At 33.1% G+C, this 24374-nt stretch overlaps 2 protein-coding genes across 9 annotated transcripts in view; one reads left to right on the forward strand and one right to left on the reverse strand.

The window, feature by feature from the left end:
- Positions 1 to 5459, forward strand: part of Pkg21D (Protein kinase, cGMP-dependent at 21D) — a 71949-nt gene extending 66490 nt beyond the window's left edge. For all 7 annotated transcript variants that reach the window (XM_070644624.1, XM_070644622.1, XM_070644621.1 and 4 more), the window contains 8 exons: positions 167 to 447; positions 872 to 1044; positions 2081 to 2183; positions 2242 to 2514; positions 3751 to 3948; positions 4001 to 4324; positions 4422 to 4704; positions 5186 to 5459. In XM_070644624.1, the coding sequence (XP_070500725.1) occupies positions 167 to 447; positions 872 to 1044; positions 2081 to 2183; positions 2242 to 2514; positions 3751 to 3948; positions 4001 to 4324; positions 4422 to 4704; positions 5186 to 5348 (1798 nt within the window). In that variant the 3' untranslated portion in view covers positions 5349 to 5459. The remainder of the gene's footprint in view (positions 1 to 166; positions 448 to 871; positions 1045 to 2080; positions 2184 to 2241; positions 2515 to 3750; positions 3949 to 4000; positions 4325 to 4421; positions 4705 to 5185) is intronic.
- Positions 5460 to 5585: 126 nt separating this feature from the next.
- LOC139093794 (lysosomal alpha-mannosidase-like) lies at positions 5586 to 17561 on the reverse strand. 2 transcript variants are annotated; one of them, XM_070644628.1, is made up of 10 exons: positions 17230 to 17561; positions 15468 to 15570; positions 13843 to 13944; positions 13568 to 13778; positions 13331 to 13491; positions 12693 to 12826; positions 10597 to 10730; positions 8325 to 9843; positions 7666 to 7917; positions 5586 to 6098 (listed from the first exon to the last, which is right to left on the reverse strand). In XM_070644628.1, exons 1-10 carry the CDS (start codon positions 17470 to 17472, stop codon positions 5730 to 5732), a joined length of 3228 nt encoding a protein of 1075 aa, XP_070500729.1. In that variant the 5' UTR covers positions 17473 to 17561; the 3' UTR covers positions 5586 to 5729. The 2 variants fall into 2 exon arrangements, with proteins under 2 accessions (XP_070500729.1, XP_070500728.1); XM_070644627.1 differs by lacking the exon at positions 10597 to 10730 and adding an exon at positions 12443 to 12576.
- Between the last annotated feature and the right edge of the window lie 6813 nt (positions 17562 to 24374).

Raw genomic sequence — 24374 nt, forward strand, 5'->3', positions numbered from 1 at the left:
AGAAAAAAGCAACATTTATTAATGGAAATATGAAATTTTTTCCTTTCCATAATTGTGAACATCCGACTTCATTTCCACAAATTTTTTTCTTCCTCCCCACACTCATGTACACAGCAAAAAGTACAAAATAAAATTTATTCTTTCATTTTTTTCTTTGCCACAACAGATCCAAGCAACAAATAAAGGATGCAATTTCCGATAATGACTTCCTAAAGCATCTCGATTGTGTACAAGTTCGTGAACTTGTCGAATCAATGTATAGTCGTAGTGTGGATGCTGGCGAATATGTAATACGTGAGAATGAGCCGGGAAATCATTTGTATGTATCGGCAGATGGTGAATTTGAAATAGAGGTGAATGGCAAAGTTCTGGGAACTTTATCATCTGGAAAGGCCTTTGGTGAATTGGCAATTTTATATAATTGTCGACGAACAGCTTCAATTAAAGGTATGGTTACTTTTTATTTGCATGATTGTGCTTATTCTGGCGTTCAATTAGATTTTTTTGTGCATTTGTTTGAGGACATTAAGGTTCTGGGTTTATTATGGCTGATTAGATATTGTCGAGTTGAAGACTAGGTGCAGTTGGCTGTTTTGGCAGTCTTATGGGTCGGTGAAGAACCTCAGACTTGCATTTCTTGCATTTTAGATGCACAGGTCTTTAGTTTTGATCTGTACCTTATAGCTCGTCTTAGTCTGATGACCTAAAGTTATGTACGAACCCTAATAAGCTTCAAGTAGTCAACTGCACTGTGCAAATAGCTATATAAAGCTATGAACCCAGAAAATGCGCTCCGTACCCAAACCCATATCATACAATTCTCTATAAACTCTATGTACACTAACTTATTTACTTGTTATTCTCCTTACAGCCATCAAGCCATACTCACGCGTATGGGTTCTCGACAGACGTGCCTTTCAGCAAATCATGATGCGCACTGGCTTACAAAGAATCGAAGAAAATGTCAAATTTCTTAGATCTGTTTCATTATTAAAGAACCTGAGTGAGGATGTTCTCTGTAAAATTGCTGACGTACTTGAACTGGTAAAGTATAATGAGGAAGCAAATTAAACCACATATTTACACAATCTTACACACTTCCGCTTATTTTTCATATTTTTCATCTAATGTTTTGTTACGTTCTCATCCTCAACACACATGGAAGTTATTTACTTTTCTTACCTCTTCATGTTCATCTTATTCCGTGGCATATGTATACATATTTATGCTGACTCTCGTGAATCGTGGCACTTGAGGCTCTCTTTTTCGAGAGACTTTTTTGTGGGATTTGTTCATAAGTTGTGGAAATTGTGAAATTTTTGAGGTTATGTATATGATTAGGTCTGTTTTAAACAGAGTGTGACCGTCTCAAATTCGAATTCGTCGACATTTGACTGTCGAAAAAATCGAACATTTCGAACTAAATTTATTTTAAAATAAAAATTTACGTTACGAAGAAAAGTATAAGTAACGGTCAAAAAAAATTTGAATTTTAGCGACAAAAATATTTTTTTTTGAAAAAAATTAACTGTCGTTTTTGAGAAAGCCACACTCTGGTTTTAACATGTTGATGCCACATAGCTGCAATTCTCACTTAACACTCAAAATGATAGACATCATACATGAACAAATCCTGAAAAGTAAATGATAAAATTATGAAAGTGAATTTTGAGTTCCTTACTAGATTCCTAATGTTACATACTTTTGAGAGTTAAAACCATAGCAACCTTTGACATTCATTCCTCACATTCCATAAGGAACTATTATTAATATTGTTATTTCCGGAATTGTCCAACCAGCATGCTATTTTAATTTATATGCAGCATACATCAAGCATACATCAAGCAAATCTTTAAGTCTTTAATTGTGAATACAGACTTAATAATTAAAAAGTTCCACACAAAAACCTCAGAAAAATTTCTCATGAAGAACTTTATTGTTTCTTTCCATCCACAAAACTCTTCTTTCCCATTATTAATATCCAGTCTAATTCTCTCATCACATAAAAACTTGAAATATTCATGATACGGAATGAGGAAGTATTTATTATTATTTTTGCATTATTTATTCAACTAATTAGGAATTTTATCCATCTGATGCTTACATCATACGACAAGGTGCTCGGGGTGATACTTTCTTTTTAATTAGTCAAGGATCTGTGAAAGTAACTCAACGCATACCAGGTAAATTATTCATGCTTATTTAACGGGTTTTTTTGATTCACATTTTGAACTTTTGTAGGCAGCATAAAGGAAGAAGAAATTCGTACACTTGGTCGTGGTGACTATTTTGGTGAACAAGCATTAATAAAGGAAGACAAAAGAACAGCAAATATTATTGCCTTAAGTCCAGGCGTTGAATGTCTAACACTCGATCGTGAATCATTTAATCAGCATATTGGTGACTTAATAGAGTTACATCAAAGGGATTATGGTGATAAGGATCGAATTTATGCAATCAAGAACCTTAAAAACAAACAAATACCCATCATTGAACGAAGTGATTTTCTAAAAGGTTTGTTGTACTCTCCGGTTTCTTATTTCATACTTCATACTTCATACTTCATACTCTTGAAATTGCTGTTGTTATGTGAGGTTGGAGTTTTTTGGAATACATCCAGTGGAGTTGAAGAATTGGTTAATGTGTTTTTATTGATGGCTTTATGAATTTTGATATAAAACAAGCTTGAATCTTGATTTTTGGCGTCGTGCCATTAAGCATTCGAGCTTGTGACTTTAAAAGTTCGTCGCTTTCTTTCTGAAGTATCATGAGCATTTTGTGAATCCTAGGGTTTCCAAAAACGAGAATTTTCCCTGGATTCCCGTTCCCGATTCCCGATTCCCAAAACTTGGCGGAAACGGGAATTCTAAAATTCCTAAAGAATCTTTGTAGTATCGACAATACTCAATTTCATTGTTGTCCCAAACTTTTTTGCGCCAAGGTACAACTTGGTGGTTGAAAGTCATGCCTGAAACTACATCCGACATGTGGATGCAGCACTCTTGTGTGTCACGGCCTGCAGTTTGGACAAAACTGCTCTATTTAATGATTCAGAGATCCAGTCTCTGGTGGGAATCGAACCCAAGTACTCATAAGAAAGTGATGCAGATTGCTGGTTTGAAGCCTTGCCGTTTGACCACATAGGTCTCACTCTCCCACTGGCAGAATCGCCTATATTTGGTTCGACACCCCAGATTCCATTCTTCGTACTCTAGGGCATACATAAGCTTTAATTTAGGGTTCTAATACATATTTACAGTCATTTCTTGAAGACTTCTTGAGGTTTTTCCTTGATACAACCGTCTGTGTACATCAGCATCGACCATTTGATTCAATTCTTAATTTGACCTTTCCTTTTGCTAAACTGCTTATTGCTGCATACTATTTGAGTTCTAGATAATGACAATGAATTAACCCACATTAGTACTACCCGGAAATCTCTAAATATTTATATCCTCAAACAGGCAACTCTGACAATATTAAGGATATTCAAGCTTATTCCTTCTTTTAAATCCCATTCAATCTCAAATGAATCTTTAAAGCTATATTCCATAAATCACACACCGCCACTGGCCAAAAAAGCAACAAAAAAAAACAATAAATGCCACATCCTTCGATTATAAAAATAGCATAAAGGCCAAACACGAGACCTCATTTCTTCATTTACATCCAACACCCTTTTTTTTGCATTATTTCACAATATCTATACATAACATATCCATTCCTTAAATTTACATTTTTTCTTTATAGAATATGAAAATATGGAACTATCGGATCTTGTTTCACTGGCTACAATCGGTATTGGAGGTTTCGGGAGGGTTTTGCTTGTTAAACACACAAAAGACACGACATTAAATGTATTTGCATTAAAACAGATGAAGAAGGTTCATATTGTCGAAACAAAGCAGGAAGAGCATGTCTTTAATGAGAGGAAAATTATGCTGTCATGTAAGTTACTTCCAAAAAATTCTTGAATACTTTTATTGATAGATCTTTGCAGGTGCCGATTGTCCCTTTGTGTGTAGCCTTTATCGTACATTTCGTGATACAAAATACATTTATTTACTACTCGAGGCATGTCTAGGCGGTGAAGTATGGACAATTTTAAGAAATCAAGGACGATTTGATGAAACAACTACTCAATTTATAATTGGATGTGTTCTTGAAGCATTTGAATATTTACATGGACGTGGAATTATTTATCGTGATTTAAAACCTGAAAATTTAATGCTCACATCGAATGGATATGTAAAGCTTGTGGATTTTGGCTTTGCAAAACAAATTGGATATTCGACAAAAACTTTTACATTCTGTGGTACGCCTGGTAAGCTTCTTAACATAAAAACTTTTTACTTAGTCTGTAACTTTATGCTGCTTTCTTTATTTCTCTTTTCACTTTCATATCCACTGTGGATATACAGAATATGTAGCGCCCGAAATCATACTTAATAAAGGACATGATAGAGCTGTAGATTATTGGGCATTAGGAATATTAATCAGTGAATTAATTACCGGTACACCGCCATTTACATCCAATGATCCACTCAAAACGTACAATTTGATATTGAAAGGAATTGACGCAATTGAATATCCACGACACGTGTCTAGATCTGCTATAAGCTTAATAAAGAAATTATGCCGCGATATACCGACAGATAGATTAGGTTATCAACGTAACGGAATTGATGATATACGAAAGCACAAGTAAGTTAATTGGATTATAATTTTTTTATATGCTGCCTTTTTTTGGCTGTTTATGTTGTCAATGTTTATTTTGAGCTAATGGATTAATTGGAAAAAAGAGAGAGATTTTGTAGCGATAAAAATAATCTTGATGAGTTCATGACATAAACATATGTGTATACATTAGGCTTGACTTTTAAGGATGTTTCGTCAAGTTTCTTTAATATGACTTGTGTCGGCTTGCTTTGATGATGAGCATTCTATCGTCCTTATATTGCCTGTTTGTCCGTCCGTCTTTTGTCTTGTCCGTCAGTCTGTCAGTCTGTCTGTCCGTCAGTCTGTCCGTCAGCAAATCAGCTTATCCATCAATCCAAAATAACTGCGCTTCCATACATAAATCACAGCTGAACAAACTCACACTAATTCATTCAAAACTTAATGCTTCATCAAACAAAATATTTAATGACTGTCTAATGTATATCATCCTTACCTTTATTTACAGATGGTTTCAAGGTTTTGACTTTGAGAATTTAGCAAACTTGACGCTCAAACCGCCGAGAATATCATGCGTTAATGGACCACTCGACTTGTCAAACTTTGACACATTTACACCTGATTATGAGACACCACCAGATGAGACGTCTGGATGGGATGTAAATTTTTAGCATTTTATTATTTCTTTTCTACCTTAGAATGCTTTGCTATTGCAAAAGGATGTAATAAACCTCTCGTCTCACACTACGAAACCCTCGCAAGTGCTCAAAATAATGAACAAAGATTCTGTTTTTTACTACAAATCAAGGCATTGATATATACTTATTTGTACAATAGATTACTTATTATTCCTAGTATTATTATTGTTGAAATGGAAGTAAATAAATCAAGAAACTCAAAAACTCATCTTCGAGTATAAAAAGAACAAAAGTCATTTTATTGGAATTTATTACAGTCTGTGGAAAGGAACCAGTCAGATTGTCACATTATATTTACACAAATATTGGAATCATAATGTTCAATCCAATTGACTCGATAAGATTAACTTATATCTAAACTTTAGCCGACATAGTCATCACAAATGTCCTCATTTCCATTGGATCAAGTGTTATTTCCATGTCAATTACAGGCTTAAGCTTATCACTATCTATTAAATTTATATCATCAAGATCACCTTCCGATTTGAAATGCAATCGCTGTAATTCACCAATCCATTGATTTGCTGATAATGTGACTTCATTCAACTCAATATCATAGCCTGGAAAGACATCCGTTAAATTAAATCTCACGGCTTTTGATAGCTCCGGATCCTCGTTTTTCTCCAATAAATGCTCAAATCGAATTAAGAATGTACCATCTTTCCATGGCTCAAATGTCATGAAATAGACATTTTGTGGTAAAGACAATCCAATAGATGAATGCTGAAAAAAACCGAAGATTTTTAGGTTAACATACAACAAAGAATAAGAAGAGATTGAAGGATGGAAGAGATTAGATGATGATTATGCGAATTTGCATGATATGTAAAGAAGATAATTGAATCACTGGGTATCGGATAGAATTTGAACGTGGAGATTTTAATGAAGGAAGCTATTTTTTTGACAGGAGATTAAATTCAGTTAAATTGAAGGCTGGTTCGAATTTAATTTAGAAAATGTAAAATTCAATTTTAGTTTTTGGGGTCGTTCGGAAGTGATGTGTGCATATGCTGTGCAATTAACGTATGCTGTGCATTACTGTCTATAGAGAAAATTAGCACATTAAGCTTCCCTGACCTAGAAAAGTCTGTAATTCATCAAATTTCTTTCATATTCGAACTCGAATAGTCGATTGACTTCTGTTGGAATAGGAATCATGTAACTGACTATCATCGGTGTATCATTGCGAGAAGTATATCAATATAACACTTTGCAAAACACTCGAATAACCCTCGATAGCAGCTCAGTGGTAATGATGGTTGGATCATGCGACCATAAATCACAGGATGTGGGTTCGAGTCCCCGAGGGCTCGAATCTCGATTCGAGATCTCGTTATTCAGTAATTACGCTTTATAATTTAGATCTCTAGATTCAGTCATAGACAATCTATTACACACTAGTGTGTCGCGGCATACATGTTGGCCATCACTGTATTTAAATCAACAACTCCAAGATTCAAAAATTAGTTAAAATTCATTTGATGAAATATTGTAAGCCGAGAATTCGAACCCCCGCCACAGTCCATCTGGGTGGACAAAAGTAATTTAGACTAACTGGATATTAACTAGTCATCAACTATTTTTAACGTATTTCTGTCCACTAGGGATTATAAGGATGTTTTAGATCTGAACACTTATAATTGGATATTGGCAAGCGCTAGCCAGCTTCAGAACCGACTGAGGGAGGCCATGAATTACACTTGATCTGTACGGCCAGCGAAGTAAATAAGTAAGTTTAGATATGAACAGCTAAATATTTACTGTGCTACGTCTGTGGAATCTGTGTTAACTGTGGACGTCATTTATGAATGAACCCCCCTTTATTCTACGGTCTTCAATTCTCTACCTATCAGAATAAATTCATTTGAATGCCACAACTGAATCTGAAGTCTGAATCTGATTTGACTCAAAGAATTGCTCAAGAATCTTAAAAATAACCTCAATTTTCCTGCATTTGCTGATTCCAATAATGTAAATACCGTGAAAAATCTGTTCAATATTTCATTAAAAAGAATCCCGCGATTGAGGAAAAAAAACCTCGAAACTTTTTCTCAATGCACACAAAAAAAATGTAAGAATTTCCATTAAGTCTAGCAAACATTCATTCTCTGATACTCAAATTTCATTATTAAACCATGATTTAGCATAAAATCATCCCCAAAAGGAACGCAAATTTCACTTCTTTTTCTCTCCATCATCATGATCAATTGAGATAAGAATGGAAGTACAACAAAAAAAAATAAAGGAAGTAGAAATTAAGTGAGGAAAAAAAAAGCAGAAATAAACTTACAATATTCGAATATTTTTTCGTCCAATCATCATAGCTAATGCTCGATACATCATCAAAGAACAGCCAATTAGGAATCAATACACGATTTTGCAGTAAACGTTCTCGTCCCTCGAGCGTTGGAGATTCATTTGTTTTCTTACCGTAAATTAAATAATGTTTTCCACGCGCAATCAATCCTTTACCGCCATATGCTGTCTCATTCAGTGCTTCACCAACGCCAAAAGCATCGTCATGTAATAGCCTGCGATGAATCTAGTGAAAATTTAGGGGAGAGATGGAATTACATGCTAATTTTTGTGTTAAAAGGCTTGTTTTTGTGCAATTTGTGCTGCTCTCGCAAGAGAAGTGAACTTGATAATTTCAAAATGACATGCACGAGCAACTGGAAGCTTGTGTAAAATTCAAATAATTTTTGTCAATTGCTTAAGGCAGAGTGTGGCTGTATCAAAAATGACCGTTAATTTTTTCAAAAAAAATTTTGTGGTTAAAATTCAAATTTTTTTTGACCGTTACTTCTATTTTTCTTTGTAACGTAAATTTTTATTTTAAAATGTGTTCGAAATGTTCGAATTTTTCGACAATCTAATGTCGAAAAACTCGAATTTTCAAAAAAATCGCACAAAAACACTCATATAAGTGAAGCTTCAATCTATACTTACCATCAGTTCCACCGTACCATCATAAAGACTCGACCCACCTTGTGCACGATCTGTCAATACAGCCAAACGATGTACCTTATCTTCAATCGCTATTTTTGTATTTATTGGATAATAATTTCCAGCCACTGGTTCCTTTATATCAACCTTCCAAGTATCACGATGATTACGCTTTCTTTTCAACATTTCACGTCCATTAGAATCAGTGTAGAAGACACCATCTGTTTTCATGACTGTATAAAATCGTGATATAATCTCTTTACCAGCACCATCATCAATTGGAATTGGTCCAACAAGCCACTCAAATTCAACAAAATTTTCCGTCTTATAAATACGTACGACCTGACTTAACCACTCGTTGAATGTTTGGTGAACTTCATCAACTTGTTCACCTTTTATGACATCAATTGTTGCACGCTTTGCAATCTCCTTCTCGGATGATTTTGGCTCAGGACGAAAGATATATGCACCTGATGATCTATTCTCAAATATTTCATTGTTACCAACTGCACCTTTATAATAAAGGAATTTTTGTGATATTTTACTACAAGTACCATCTGATACACATATTTGTGACAATAGTCCATTGACATCAAATGTCACATTCACATGCTCATTACCAATAACAACTGGCTCTGGTTTACGTTTATGTCGTCTTGATATTTGTATTACACTTGGCTCAATTTCATTCATTATACGAGACACAAAGTAAGATTTATAGCCAAATGCTGGAACTTCGGTTGCTTGAAAGACAATTTCATTGTTGGAAGTACTCGAACGATAGTCAATTGATTTAACGCTATTGGGAATTGATACTAATTGTGATGGTACAATGATATTACGATAGTCACGAACTTCATATTTTGTACCAGACACAGGCATACGAACATATTGATATGTTGCATGTGCCAATGGATTATAAACAGTAACCATAAATTGATTAGAATTCTCTGATATGTTACATATAGATATATTCAAATTAAGACATGACTCGAATTGTAAATCCCAATAATTTGATTCGACCATTGACATGTGGCTTGACTTTTTACTGCTCTCTGATGTCGATGGTATTGGAGGCGATTTGTTAGTTACAAATTGATTAAGCGATGATTTTATATTAAAACCACATGCCTCAATGGCCAGATCTAATCTTCGACTATAATCATTTGCAACATGTTGCTTTTCGGTTCCAGTTACGGCGTCATGATGTTGCATAATACCCATTGCCATTCTCAATACTTTTAAATGTCCATCAAAGAAATTCTCTTGAACTTTTGCTGTTGCTGATAGCTGCTTGCATATTTGTAAGTAATGATTGCCGACTCTCTCAAATCGCTTAATTGTTGGACGAGATGAGAAATAGCCAGTCCAATATGCATGCGGATCACTTGCATATGGAAAGAAGTCATCAGTTTTTGTTGGCCATGTTATGCCTGCATCGTATAGTGATTTAAGGTAGCATGATGGTGTTGAATAGAAGAGATTTACATTTAGTCCATCTGCTTGGCGTTTGTTTGTGTATCTGGAGGGAATTGAGAGGTTATTGTGAGGTTTTTAGAGAATTTTGATGAAGTTGTCGCTGCAGTAGTGATGGAATCAGATGTGTAGTAAGAGTTGAAGTCAGGGGAACTGACATATTCTCCTGATTCAATTTAAACATGGAGAAAATTGCATGTACTTTAAGATCGAAGGAATGCAACATCAGAAAACGCAAATATTTCAAATTTGATAAATTTGAAGGTTCGAATCCTTAATTTAAGAATTTTATTTGGGTTTATATTGCTGACCATTTTTTTTGAAAATTTTACAATTTAAAGTTTAATTCCATCAACTACTGCTCCGAGCGACACAAAATAAGCCAGTGGTGGACAACCTGTTATTTTTCGCGGCACATCTTGGTAGTAAGCATTGACCAAAACCGCACACACCATACGGTTCGTGATATTTCTTAGTGTCCCAAGGCACCCAGGTTGCTCACCACTGAAAAAGACAGTGACAGTCACATGAAAGTCAAGAGTCAGATACTCCTATGTCCAGTACTGGCCATACTGTACTTTTCATGCAATTACTATAAGTACAGTAATGACTGTTCTTTTGGAGTATCTGACCCTTCCTGGAAATCACAAACTACAACACTGTGTCGCTCAAGTGTCGCTCGGTTGTGCGACAACCTTACTACATATTCGCAATATTTATTCTTTTCTTTTGTTCATGTCACATTCATGGATTTTATATCATTATCTATGCTATTTCATCATACTCTACTCCTCCTTACTTTATCAACTTGTCGAGGTTTTTAAACCACATTTGTGCCACCTGATAATTGAAATCCTCACCCATTGTGATGATGACATTACGGGTATTGTATGCTTGAGACATATTCATAATATAACTTACAAAGTCATCGACCTGTGTATGATGAAAATGTGAAAGATTTCAAAATAGATGTAATAAAAGAAAAAATATGTGAGCAGTAGATGGAAGAACTGACTGACTGTTTAATTAAACAAGCAAAGAACTCATTATGTACCAAAATTTGACTTTCTTTTTTTTTGTCTCTCATCATCTTCTATGATGATTTTAATTGTTATTACCAGAGTTGCAAAACAGGCACCTGTGATAAGCAAAAACAGTACAAATTCTTGATAATTTGTATGGTTTTGTAACATGTGACAGGCAAAAACCGTTCAATTTCTTGGTAATTTATATGGTTTTGTAAGAAACTGATCAATTTTTTGGTAATTTGTAAGGTTTTCTTACAAAATCTTGATAATTTGTATGGTTTTCTTACAAAATCTTGATAATTTGTAAGGTTTTCTTACAAAACCATACAAATGATCAAGAAATTGAACTTTTCTTGCCTGTCACATGTGCCTGTTTTGCAACTCTGATTATCACAGCGACATGTGCGATTTTACCTCTTTTTTTCATTTAATTTTTTGTGACATGAACAAAGAAGAAGAAGAAAATTGAAAATAAAACGACATTAATGGATGAAATTTAATAGAGAGAAGATGATGAATGATGGAGCTAAATTTTCACTTGATTGTAAGTGACAAGCAAATTCTAATGAAAAACGAATTAATTAATTATCTCGCTTTATGGACGGGGCTTCTTATGAATTTTGTAAAGTCTATTTGATTTATGTAGGCACGCTAGTTTCATTTTGATTTTTGTGTAATTAATTAGTTTAAATTTAAGACTTAATTTTGATTCATTTTGGTTTAGAATGGAGTTACTGTAGCATTTGTTTTTGAAACTATAGAAGATTGATTTTCAAAGTTGTCAACCAAATTATAGAAGGTTTCACTACTGTTCGGTGTGATTTCAGTTAATATTCAGCTCTAAATATCGATAGGAGTAATACATATATAGTTGATGAGCATACGGCAGTCAAACACATCCGGAAGCTTGTCTAACGACTCTTTAGTTGCCAAAAACAGCCATTAAGGAGTCGATAGAACATCTTCACATAAAGGAACGTGTCATGGCGACTACGCTCTGGTTTTTGACTTAGGAGTTTAGACTAAAGAGAAAGGAGGCTGTTGACAATGACAATTCACATGCGTCGTCGTATTACTATTAAGTCGTATGTAAAATTACTCTGTCGTCACTACTTATGATAGACTGATTTTGATTCATTTTTCAGTGAAAATACAATTTGCCGTATAATGTCGCTCGGGATTACTTTAACAACTCTGTCTTTACATAGTTGCTCACATAAAATGCATATTATCATACAATACATAACTCTTAAACGAATGTCACGAGTATTTGGTAATGAAACATAAGGATATCGACCTGTACATGATAAGTCAGCATGGAATAAAAAAAAATATTCAGGTTAAGTGTATAAAAAACAAGTTTATCCCAAAAAAAACTTAATACGCAATTCCTACTGCAGATTTTGCCGTTACATCTCTTAAAGTCATACTCGATTTCAAGCGCAGATTAAACTTTTCATGTTACACGAAAAATTATGGAAAGTCTTTACAATAACCATGTCATTTAATTGCATGCATTAATGTTCTCACACAATAAATCATCTCTCCTTATTGAATCTTCATCCATAAATTATATCAATAAAAACAGCAATTAATAAAAATTGAGCATCTCTTTACCTTATAAGTTTATCCAAATTTTTGTAATAGACATGGGCATCCATGTACGTAAAATCGCCACCCATTGTGAGAATAATGTTATTCGTACGATAAAGATCTGATTGTAATTTAATATAATTTACAAATTCCGTCACCTTTTTGTTTGGATACAATTAAAATTAAGCATAAAAAAACAAGGGAACATTAGCACACAAAAAAAGAATGTCAAATTTTAGTCGGACAATGAATATTTTAAACATGATTGACTTACCCGCCTATCGACGTTATAGTCCGGACTATGCTTATCATCAATTATTGGCTCATCATCACACAGAATATCAAAGCAAAATCCATTTGGTGGTCCGTAATTATTGTAGAGAACGCCAGTGAACAAGTCTGTGTTATCTGTGGAATTAGAGGATATTTTAGTGTCTATGGATTAAAATCGCTGCATTTGGTGCATTTCAAATGAAAATTAGAAAGTTCCATAACTGATTAATCATCTGTAATACTCATCAGGGGCGAATTCAGGCGCGGAAAGTGTTATGATCACCAAAAGAGGGTCCCCGATTCTCAAAAAGTTCCTAACCTGAGCTAGAGCCATGGCCAAGGTCAGAGTCAAGGTCAGTATCAGAACCTGGGCCAAGGCCTGGGTCAGGACCTGAGCCAAGACCAGGGTCAGAACCTGAGCCAAGACCAGGGTCAGGACCTGAGCTAAGACCAGGGTCAGGACCTGAGCCAAGACCAGGGTCAGGACCTGAGCTAAGACCAGGGTCAGGGTCAGGGCCTGGGCCAGTGCTAGGTCATGATCCATGATACTTACTTGCTTCCTTCGTTGGCCGTACTGATCAATTGTAATCCACACCTCTAATATTCCTCCAATACCCCCCTAATATTGTTGCTACTCACCTAAATTAGCACTCGATTTCCATATCATTTCTGCTGATTTATTCATCAATCGATTCAATTTATCCTGATAATCCAAACGTCCAATAAACATTCCATCGAATCCCATTCTAGCAAACAATGATGCTTGTTCTCTTGAATGACCAAACGGATCTATCTGCCATCTACATTACCAAACGAACAAAAAAAAAATATCCATTAAGTATGGAAATTAAAGGCTCATAAATATCAGTCATTTACCCAACACGTGGACGCCCACATTGACCAAATGTATCATTAAGGAATCTCAAACCCCATGAAAATTGATCAACAATACTCTGATAATGTGTTGTTGCCTCATCATTCATCGACCATGCACCGCCAATGAATTCAAGTCGACCCTCATTTACAAGCATCTTCACTTGCTCTTTTAATTTATCGTCTTGTTCCCGCCACCACTTTTCGAAAAATGCTACATGGACGATTATTTATTAGATCTAAATGATGATAACTAGATAAGTTGAGGAAATTAATACCTGACTCGACATAAATGAACCTTTTTGATGGATCTTGAAGAAGTGCTTGTACAACTGTGTCAAGGATATACTGAACGCCTGCTTTTTGTATAAGTCCTTTGCCTGTTTACGGATATAAATGATAAGAAAATTGTGTCGAAATTCAACATAAATAAAGAAACTTCTTCTTTTGGTATAGTCAACATAGTTTTAGTTGAGGGTGCAAAAGCATGAGAATGGAACAGACATAAAGTACAAGTTCGTTTGTGTTAAATGTAAAATAAAATTATTTTTCAATGTTTGGAATTGAGGAAATTGTGTTAGATTGTCATCAAATTTTATTTGTTTTTTTCTTCTTCTGTTCCATTTTCAATTGTAGTTTTTGACACGTGCGGAAGGAAAGACATCTTGATGGTTTTAAGGATATTTTAACATTTTTAAAGGAGAAATTCTTTAATATTTAAGATAGACACAGACATGAGATGTTGTCCATTCGTCCATTGCCCATTCAGTGAGCACAAGGCACAAGGCGTGGAAGCTTTTGTTTCTAATTCCTTGAATCAAAATGTACTGAATCTTAAGATTGATTCCAAGATTGCATGCAACTTAATCCCAGGATATCATGCACCTTAATCCCGGGATTGAAAACTCTAGTTGAATCTCTCAAATTTCTCTAAAAATCCCAGCACTTCCTGAAATGATCTCTAAAATCCCCTTACAAATCGTTTTGATATTGCTCTTAGAGTTGATGCTAGCTTAGGAATATCGAACGTGATTTCAAAAATCATGTCAGGAAATACTGGGATTTATAGGAGTTTCCACTTTTTGATGCCGAATGTATATTTATAATAGAAATTTAAGTAGTTTAGATTAATTCTTGAAATATCTCGATATGATAGACATCTAAGTATACTGATAACCCACGTCATTAGTATGCGCTGATTGTTTCGATGTCGATCATGTATCGAGAGCCTATGATGCCAAGTGAATTGGTTCTTGTTATATCCTCTCTTAAACGTCATATGCAAAACATTTCAACCTGTGCCAGGATTTCTGCTAAAAGAATGAAACTAATGTTCAAGAGAGGATAAAAGGAAAAATCTTTGACACCAGGTCGATGTCAGATCAATGAAAAAATGAATTTAGTATGAAACTGGTTCAATATTGGGTTTTATTACCATTTGCTAGTGGTGGGTAACTTTTTTTGCCACTTCAAACCTTAATGGTAAGCAACGACCAAACTGTATACTGTATGCGGTTTAGGAAAATTCCAAAAATGTTTGGGAACACACAATTCACCCATCGCTGCCATATGTCATCCAAAATGATAACTAACTCAAAGTTTCAATTTAAATATTCTAGTAAACATTCTCAATACTCAGTATACTACACAGAGAATAAAAACCTTAAATTGAGTGTAACTTCCAATAATTTAAAACGAGAGAATTCTTCTTTAGATTCTCATTCGCACAAAATAAAAACGTTTGTTGATTGTAACCGGCACAAATGTGATTATTCAATAAAAGTTCTACTCTCTCTCGCATAGTCAGCGAGAAACCTTTTTTTTTTGCCGGTTGAATAAGAATCAGCGATAAAAAAAAAATGTCAAATCGACGTCATGCATAAATTTCATTTTCTATACTTACTTCCATAGTAATATTGATCGACTGTTTTTAGCCATCCGACGTCATCATGCGTATGGGCAACTAAGTGCACATTTATCATGTCAGGCTTTATTTTTGGACACGACTGTGGGTCAAAAAAATTGGGATTTTAGATCGAATTTAAATATCAAATTATAAATAAATCCATAGAGTCATATCAAATATAGATTTACGAGCATCCTCGCTTATTTTTTTTTTTTTATCATCTCATCCTTGTCTATGCATAAAATATTTTTCTCACATCGTCCAACATTCAATGCATGCTTACTTGATGAGAGATTAAATTGATAAAATAAAATTTGATGAAAAAACAATAAATGTCACATTTACATAAGTTGGTGTTGGGATTATGTGATTTGTATTCGAAATGATTTATATATATATATATTTTTTTTTTGTTTAAAAATAATAAAAATATTTAAACGTAGATTGATGAATTGAAATTGTTTATGTTTACAAAACTGATATTGAATTGAATGTTTATGCTGTTATGGGATTATTTTTGATTGGAGCTTTTTATTTTTGGATTATTTCAGTTTTAATTTGTTTTTGATCTCGATTGATCTACTGAATTTGGTTTTTTCAAGAAGTTTTTGTGGATTTATTGCTTCTTTCTCTGGAATTTAGATATTTTTGTAAGTCTAGCCTATGAATTAGGATGCAAATTTATAGACTTTCATGAAGAAAATACTTGATTGCTTTAAATAAATGACAATCTAGAGTCTAGAAACTCAACTATTGACAATCTTAAGTTTTATCCAAACTTAGTGGACAATAATACGTTAGAACTAGTCATTAACTGGACATTAAATTGTCTTTAAACAGCTATAAAGTGCCTTCTTTACTCAATCGACATATTTTTCAACAAAACTGTCAGAATTCTTAATTGTCAAAAATTTGAATTTAATGTAAACACTAACACTATGAAAGGAAATTTTCACATTTTAATTTACAAATTTTACACTTTTCTGATGACTTTTGTTAGTGCAGAATCACTATAAATGCTCAATGACTTACTAATTTAACCAACCTAATCTAGAAAATCAAGTATCCATTGATATTTGTGTTAAAAATTGAAATTGTATCTTCATTGTTTATCAAAAATATACATTTTATGAAAATATCTAGTTCTTGGTGTTCTTTGATGATTTTTGTGATAGCTAACTGTGGAATTCGCAAATAAATATAATTAAACAACATCCTGACAGATTTAAGCATGGATAATGTTTATTCTTCGGAGTTCAACAACAGACTAAAATATATATGTGTAGGGGAAAAAATCAACTAATTGCAGTTTTGAAATATAATTTGAATATTATACGACAGTTGGCATATTCTCAACCCTTACAAAAATAAAGAACGAGCTATCTGAATTTCAAATTCACAATATTTTACAGAGTAACTTGATCAGCTGCAAATCAGCTGTTAATTTCAAAGTCCAGCATCAAAATATTCAATGGATGTCATAAAATTTACATTCATAACTACACAAAGAATTTCCAAATCCAGAATGATTCACATTTTGTGTATTATCATCGTTAATTTTGAAAACACAATTCCATTTCTATTGCGATAACATTAGCGGTTTGAATAGCTCAATCCACAGACAATCACTATCAAATTCGTACAAAGTTAAATGACATTATGATGATAATAATTCTCACTTTTATTTTCAATCCACAATACACTTATCACAATGAAATTTGACTCAAACCTTAAATATGAAATTGACGGGAACTTTTACCTCATATCCACAGTTTGTTGATGATTTATAGCTGGTATCATGATGACCTGATGACTTTTGCTTTTCATTTATTTTTCTGTAATTTTGTGCTATTTTAACGAATACACGCTCATAATTATCACTCTGATTACTTCCATCACTTTCAACATCAACAATCTCAACATTCTGCACTGACGGATGTGGATGTGAAATGCATTGTAAGCATAAATTGGATATTATTGTCAGCAAAATTATTCTCTGCATTGTTTACGCGACTCAATTTGATTCCACCCGTAATCAACGATAAAGTAAACTCATCACTGACTTATTCAACGATTGTTGAAAGACTAAAAAATTTTATTATATTTTTTTTAATGTTCTGACACAGGAGAATGAGACAAAGTGTGGAGAAGAGAGGAGAAAATAAAAGTAAAGAAGAGGAAAAAAATAAATAAAAAAAAATTTCTTCTTTTTTTCTCATGTTAGAAGCTTGTTGGATGAGAGATTTTGTATTGTTTTTGTAATCGAAAGTCTCCGTCAGCTGTACACTGAGAATAATTAGGTGCGATTTCTGTAAATAAGAGATTATTTTCATTTGGACTGATGTGAATTTTATATGAAAGCTTTGATCACTTCAGATGTCATCTGCAAAAGAAGCTATCGATCCGACTAGTTGGTCCAACAGTGATTGCTTTCATGTAGTACTCTCCGTAATCACTAAGAAGATCGCTATAAATCGAGTTGTGAGTTGAGTATCAAATGCATTCGATTTGAGATCAGGAATAGACCCGAATCTTGAATATACTCATGTCACATACTAGTATAGTACCCTAAAATGACTAAGATTTACTTGAGAAATCTTCGTCTAGTGTGCTGTAAAAAAACTCAAATTTACTGATTTTCCAAATTTTTTATGATTTTGTTGTGTCTTTGTTCTAGAACAGTGGTGAGAAACATTTTATTTTCAGCGCATCTAGTGGTATGTCTCGACTGACTGCCTAGTGTGCCGTGACACATACGACGTCTATTACTGTGCGGGACAGCTTCGCCAACCCTGTCCAAGACTGTTTACATCTATAGGATCTTAATGCTTGTTGATTAGACGCCCCCTATTCAGCAGTATAGCGCAAATATACGTTTGAAAATATCTAAAATACCTAAGTGAAAAGTAATAAAAGTTGTGCAATTTTTCATGTCCGTCGTTGAAAAGGTCGTTAATCTTAATTTTACGAGTGAAATTTCATCAGTTTAGAACTGCATTTCTTTAAACTTTGCCGACTACTTAAAGCTTTGGTAGTGAAATCCACATTTTCATACTAAACTATGATTCGCGTGTAAGCAGAGCTCGAGGACAACTTGAATTTGACAATTTTGGCTGAAAACTTATTGAAGTTTTTATGAAATGTTATACTTCACAAGTGTTTGCAGAAAAGAAGTTCGATGTAAATTTTAATCGATATTTTAAACTTTTATTCATCCGAAAAAGAAGAAATTGAAATTCAGTGTCAATGCCTTGCTGAATATAAGTTTCATGACCAATGAACCCATTAAAACTTGAAGATGATCATTAAAAAATGACATCACTCCTTAAACTCAAAGAAAAAGAATCCATAGTAACTAGATTTTTAACAATCTTCCTTTAAGTAAACTTATAGACAAGCTAAATACATATAGACTAGCTTATAGCTTGATTAAAGCTAAGTAAACTGCGTAGCAACAACAAATCTTACAAAATAAACTATTTACTAACATAAATCATCAAATAAAAACTCAATAGAAAAGTGAGAACAACAACAAACAGTGTGAATTGTACAAAAAAGAGAATCAAACAACAGACATAAAGCAAGCAAAGTGAGAATCAGAGTGAAAAAAGAGAAAGATTATATTTTTAAAAAGTACATTTGTCACATTATCTGTAAACAGACAATAAAACACACATTATACATGAAAAAAACATATGACTTACTTAGCTTACTAGTCATGCACTTACCAGGCAATTTTTATATCTAACTATAAGAATTACTGTTTTTGTCTTAATGAGTGCAGGTAGATTAAAATTCAAGGAATGTTGTTTCACTTTTCTTTTCAATTTGCTTCTCTTTTTTTATCTTGTGTCTGTCAATGTTACTTCCGTAAATAAATAAAGCATAAATAGATGAAAATTGTGAGACTGAACTTGTTTACTGTCTTTTGTTTCACTTGTTATTTATTCATTTTCAGAACTCATGGATGATAATTTATTTAAAGAACAATTGATAGTCACTAAAACCTGTTTGAAAGGACAAATGAGAAAGTCATAAAATGTAAATTTTACAGTGCACTTACTGGTCGTTTAGAAATGATGTTATACAAGTTATGGGAGTTCTTTTTAGAATTTCTTATTGGCTTGACTTGGCAGTTTATTAGTTCAATATTTGATTGACATTACTTTGGAATTGTGACTTGACAAGACGACTACTTGTCCTTTTGTGTTAATCTTAATAATCATGAAGCTTACAGTCAGTGGCTACGGTAATAAATGGAGAAGTTCGGATTTCACTCTGTGATGTAAGTCGCAAGGTCTATTAAGTTTTAGAGCAAGTTTTAGCTCTCGTTTCAATCTAGAATTGACATAATATTGTGCTTTTATGTCCGTTCTATCCATATTCTATTCCCCAGGTAATCTATAAGCCCTTGCTTCTAGTTTTCGTGCTTCACTTCAAGTTTTGAACCTGTTGCCTAATAATTCGTGGTTCAGAATTCGAATTTTGTTTAGTCCTCCGATCATTCGGCAGTCGAAGTATCTAAACTTCAGAAAAAGAGCAAATTTGGGAATAATAGGATTCGAACCAATGACATTCGGAGCTTCCACACCAAATTTGAGTCAAGCGTCTTGTCGATTTTTCCACAGAGACACCTAACTGCATAACAATTGTACGGCTCCAGACCTTTTAGCTTCTCCTAACAGACAATGAACAATCAATATAATTGACATCATTTATAAACAATCCCTCACCTCTTTCAATGTCTAACAAAATAAGTACACAAGTAAGGTACACAATTCTTACACAAACTGACACTCTTTCTTATCCACATGAAATTGTAATATTGATTGAAATGGCAGTGAGAAAAGATCAAAAAGGTAAAGAAAGTGAAGAAATGTATTAATCATCATCTCCAATATGCGACAGTAAATCAAAGATGTAAGTAAAAGGAAGGAATAAATCACATTTGCATTTATAATCAAATTATGTGGTTTGTGTTTGACTTTGTGTTGAAGTAAGCAGAAGAGAAATGAATTATTTAAGTCTGAGTAAGAGTGAATTCAATTAAAATGAGAAATTCTAGTAAAGTCAAAGAGAAATCACTGCTTGATTCATCGTTTGGTAAGAAAAATAAAGGTAAAGTCAATCTATGTATTTTGGGTTCCTTTGTTGATTCTTTTTTGTGTTTCCAATTTCTATTGATTGGTCTTTTGTTACTTTAAAGTATATGCAGTTAAATATATAGCATTTGGTCATTCTCTTTAACATCATAAAATTCACGGAGTAGTAATCATGATGATCTCATATGCTAAGTACCAAATTTTTAACTTTTAGAACTGTCCCAGAATTGCAAATTGAATTTTGAAGATTTTCAGCAGATCTAGCTTAGTTAGAGTCATTCAGCTAGGCTTATAATGTATTTGTGCATAAAGTGAGTTACCAACCGATTAGCAATTTTTTTATTTACCAAATATTTCGATGAAGAACCATCAAATCTATCAAGTGTTATACATTTTTGGATAGGTAATTTAGTTTCCTATACTTTGTCAGGTAAATTTTTGGAAAATTTGCAAGTAAAATAGCCATTTTGGGTATGAAACGCATTTGACTTATGTTAAGTTTCAATATTTTTGTGATTTCTCAACAATGGAACTATGAGGAGCCTTGAAACTTTGCAAATATATTGCTTATACAAATGTCAATAATCTGTAAAAGTTTCAGAATTTTCCAATGAGCTTTTCACGACTTTTCCTAACCTGAAATTTTCACTATATAAGTTCAATTATTTTGAAAGCGAGGAATTATAAATTATAACTGTTTATGGTATTCCATTTCTTATAAGCTTTCCATTGATATATTACAATCAAGGATGAAGCATAGGAATAAAGAGAAATCAATGAAAAAGTTCAAAAATTTATGAAATTTTTGCAACTTTTCCGCCATCTTGAATTTTTCTTTGCCTTTTCTGGTTAAACTAATTAACTTTTTTGTAATATTCATACCTTTTTAGAATAGTATTTATTAGTACTATAAACTACTGGAAACCGAATGGTTCTGAAATGAACACAACTAAAACTAGAAGAGCTCAAAGTTATGGTCATATGAAATATTCCAAATTTTCAAAATCAAATTTTTCAAAAACTCTTAATTCGACTTCTATTTATGTTTTTATGTAATAAAATGATGAATTATGCAATATTATCACAATTTCAATCAAAAACACAAAATATTCTTCATTAAAACTCCAAAAATCTAACATTTAGTTTTTGCCATATGAATATTTTATTTGATCACAACTTTGAGCTCTTCTAGTTTTAGTTGTGTTCATTTCAGAACCACGCGGTTTCCAGTAGTTTATAGTACTAATAAATACTATTCTAAAAAGGTATGAATATTACAAAAAAGTTAATTAGTTTAACCAGAAAAGGCAAAGAAAAATTCAAGATGGCGGAAAAGTTGCAAAAATTTCATAAATTTTTGAACTTTTTCATTGATTTCTCTTTATTCCTATGCTTCATCCTTGATTGTAATATATCAATGGAAAGCTTATAAGAAATGGAATACCATAAACAGTTATAATTTATAATTCCTCGCTTTCAAAATAATTGAACTTATATAGTGAAAATTTCAGGTTAGGAAAAGTCGTGAAAAGCTCATTGGAAAATTCTGAAACTTTTACAGATTATTGACATTTGTATAAGCAATATATTTGCAAAGTTTCAAGGCTCCTCATAGTTCCATTGTTGAGAAATCACAAAAATATTGAAACTTAACATAAGTCAAATGCGTTTCATACCCAAAATGGCTATTTTACTTGCAAATTTTCCAAAAATTTACCTGACAAAGTATAGGAAACTAAATTACCTATCCAAAAATGTATAACACTTGATAGATTTGATGGTTCTTCATCGAAATATTTGGTAAATAAAAAAATTGCTAATCGGTTGGTAACTCACTTTAATATCTACAATTGTTTAAGCTTTGTGGTGATATGTCCGAGTGACACAAATGAAGTTGGCTCCTGGAGCTCTAAAAACTCGACTCTAAAGCTCTTTTGTTAACAACAAACTTGGAAGCCTAATGTGCTAAACATTCTAAATGAGGCAAAAGATCACGATGACGGCCAAAAAACTCATAGAAAGGAGCTGTCAATCAAGACGACAATGCACTTACAATTGGGAATTAGCAAGCGGTAGCCAGCGAAGGTGCCAATTTTAGGCGAAATCTATGGGAGATCATGTCATGGATCACAATAGATCTGTATGGCCATTGAAAAAAGTAAGTAAAGATACCAAAGGAAGTGTTAATAAAAGAGCTCAAGAAGTATTAATGCCAAAAAATTGAAGCACAATCATATTTGTGGACTGCCTATTTACCACTGCCACAGCCATCTACGTGGATACACAGAACTAATTGACTTTATTCTTTACAGTCATTTCAAATATTTACGTATGACTAAACGTTTAACTCTGCCATAATCAATGAGAATTCATGAAATTCTATTTAAGCTTTCGAAACCGCAACACACAAAAAAAAGTCATGAAAAGAATTCAGCATGAAGCATTGAATACAAAAATTTCTACGACGATAAATTTGAAAAGCTGATTTTTAATTCATCATATTTCCACTAACGAGTGACGAGAGTGAATGAATATCAAAAAAAAAAGTCCTCATGCAGTGCAATTGTTCTGAAAATGTAGATTGTATGTATACAGCATTTATCCCACCAGCCATTCAAGTCTCGTACCGTAAATCACATTAAAAAGTTTTTCCTTGTTAATTTTTATAAATCTGAGAGAATAAATTGCCTATACACATTGCATGTTCAAATATTGAAACTTCTGCCACTCAAATTAAAGACTTGCCGTAACTGTATGCCGGTCACCAAAATTCAATGCAACAAAAAAAACCCGTAATGCATTTTTGTTGAAGATATAAATTCAATTTTTACAGTCAAATAAATTTCACAGAATTTATTTTTATCGCCGGACCAAACCGAAATGACATTTTGCAATATTTTTTTTATGCCTGCCTTTTTATGCTCAATGCAGTCACTGCAACCACGATTTCATACATTTAATACATTAATTATCAATTAATGGTTTATTAAATTATTCGTATGACCGAAATGTTGAATTGTTTCATTCATTAGTTGACACTGTAATCATTTAACAGTTAATTTGATTAATTTAAATATTTTATATACCTTTTTTGGACACAAATTGCAGCATTTAGATGAATAACGGATTGAATGAAGCTATTGCAGTTGTTGAATGAGTTGGTTTATAGATTATTGATTAGTGTTTTTGTACTGAAAAGTGTGAAAAATCACACAATAGCTTTTGATTCCTTTAAATTAATTGGAAATAGGTATTATGAGCACTAGCATGAGCAGCACAATGCGACAAATGCCATTATTCGATATAAAATCAATTAAAATTTAATCGTTAAGGAGCTGTTAGGGAATCCTTGCTCATTAAAGTCAACAAAATGACAAAGCAGAGTGGTTATAGTCAGATCTGTTGCTAATGTCGCATCCGTCCTTATAACTAAGCAAATCTTGGACAAATTAGCATCTAAATACGGCACAAATCAACACATAATGTATCAAAAATCTAGCCCAGATCGACGTGAATCTGATTTGGTGCTGTATTCAGTTTAAATCAGACACCATACTAGAGTCAATCCAGTTTAATGCCAGATTTTTGGATAGATTAACCTACTTGTGCTATTCAGGCAATTTGTTCACTCTCGTAAGTTGCTGGGTCCTCAAAGAATTATAAAAGCTGAATTCTGACTCCGAAGCTAACCAAATGTCAAGTCCATACATATCGTGCTTTATCAGGTTCCCCAAATCCAACATAATGCACACATCTAACGATGTTCAAGTCCACCTCAGAGAATGCTGGAATCAACTTGACT

The sequence above is a fragment of the Chironomus tepperi genome, unplaced genomic scaffold (assembly GCF_022539635.2).
Source record: "Chironomus tepperi strain 1889 unplaced genomic scaffold, CSIRO-AGI_Ctep_v1 contig_337, whole genome shotgun sequence".
In the NCBI taxonomy this organism is placed as follows: domain Eukaryota; kingdom Metazoa; phylum Arthropoda; class Insecta; order Diptera; family Chironomidae; genus Chironomus; species Chironomus tepperi.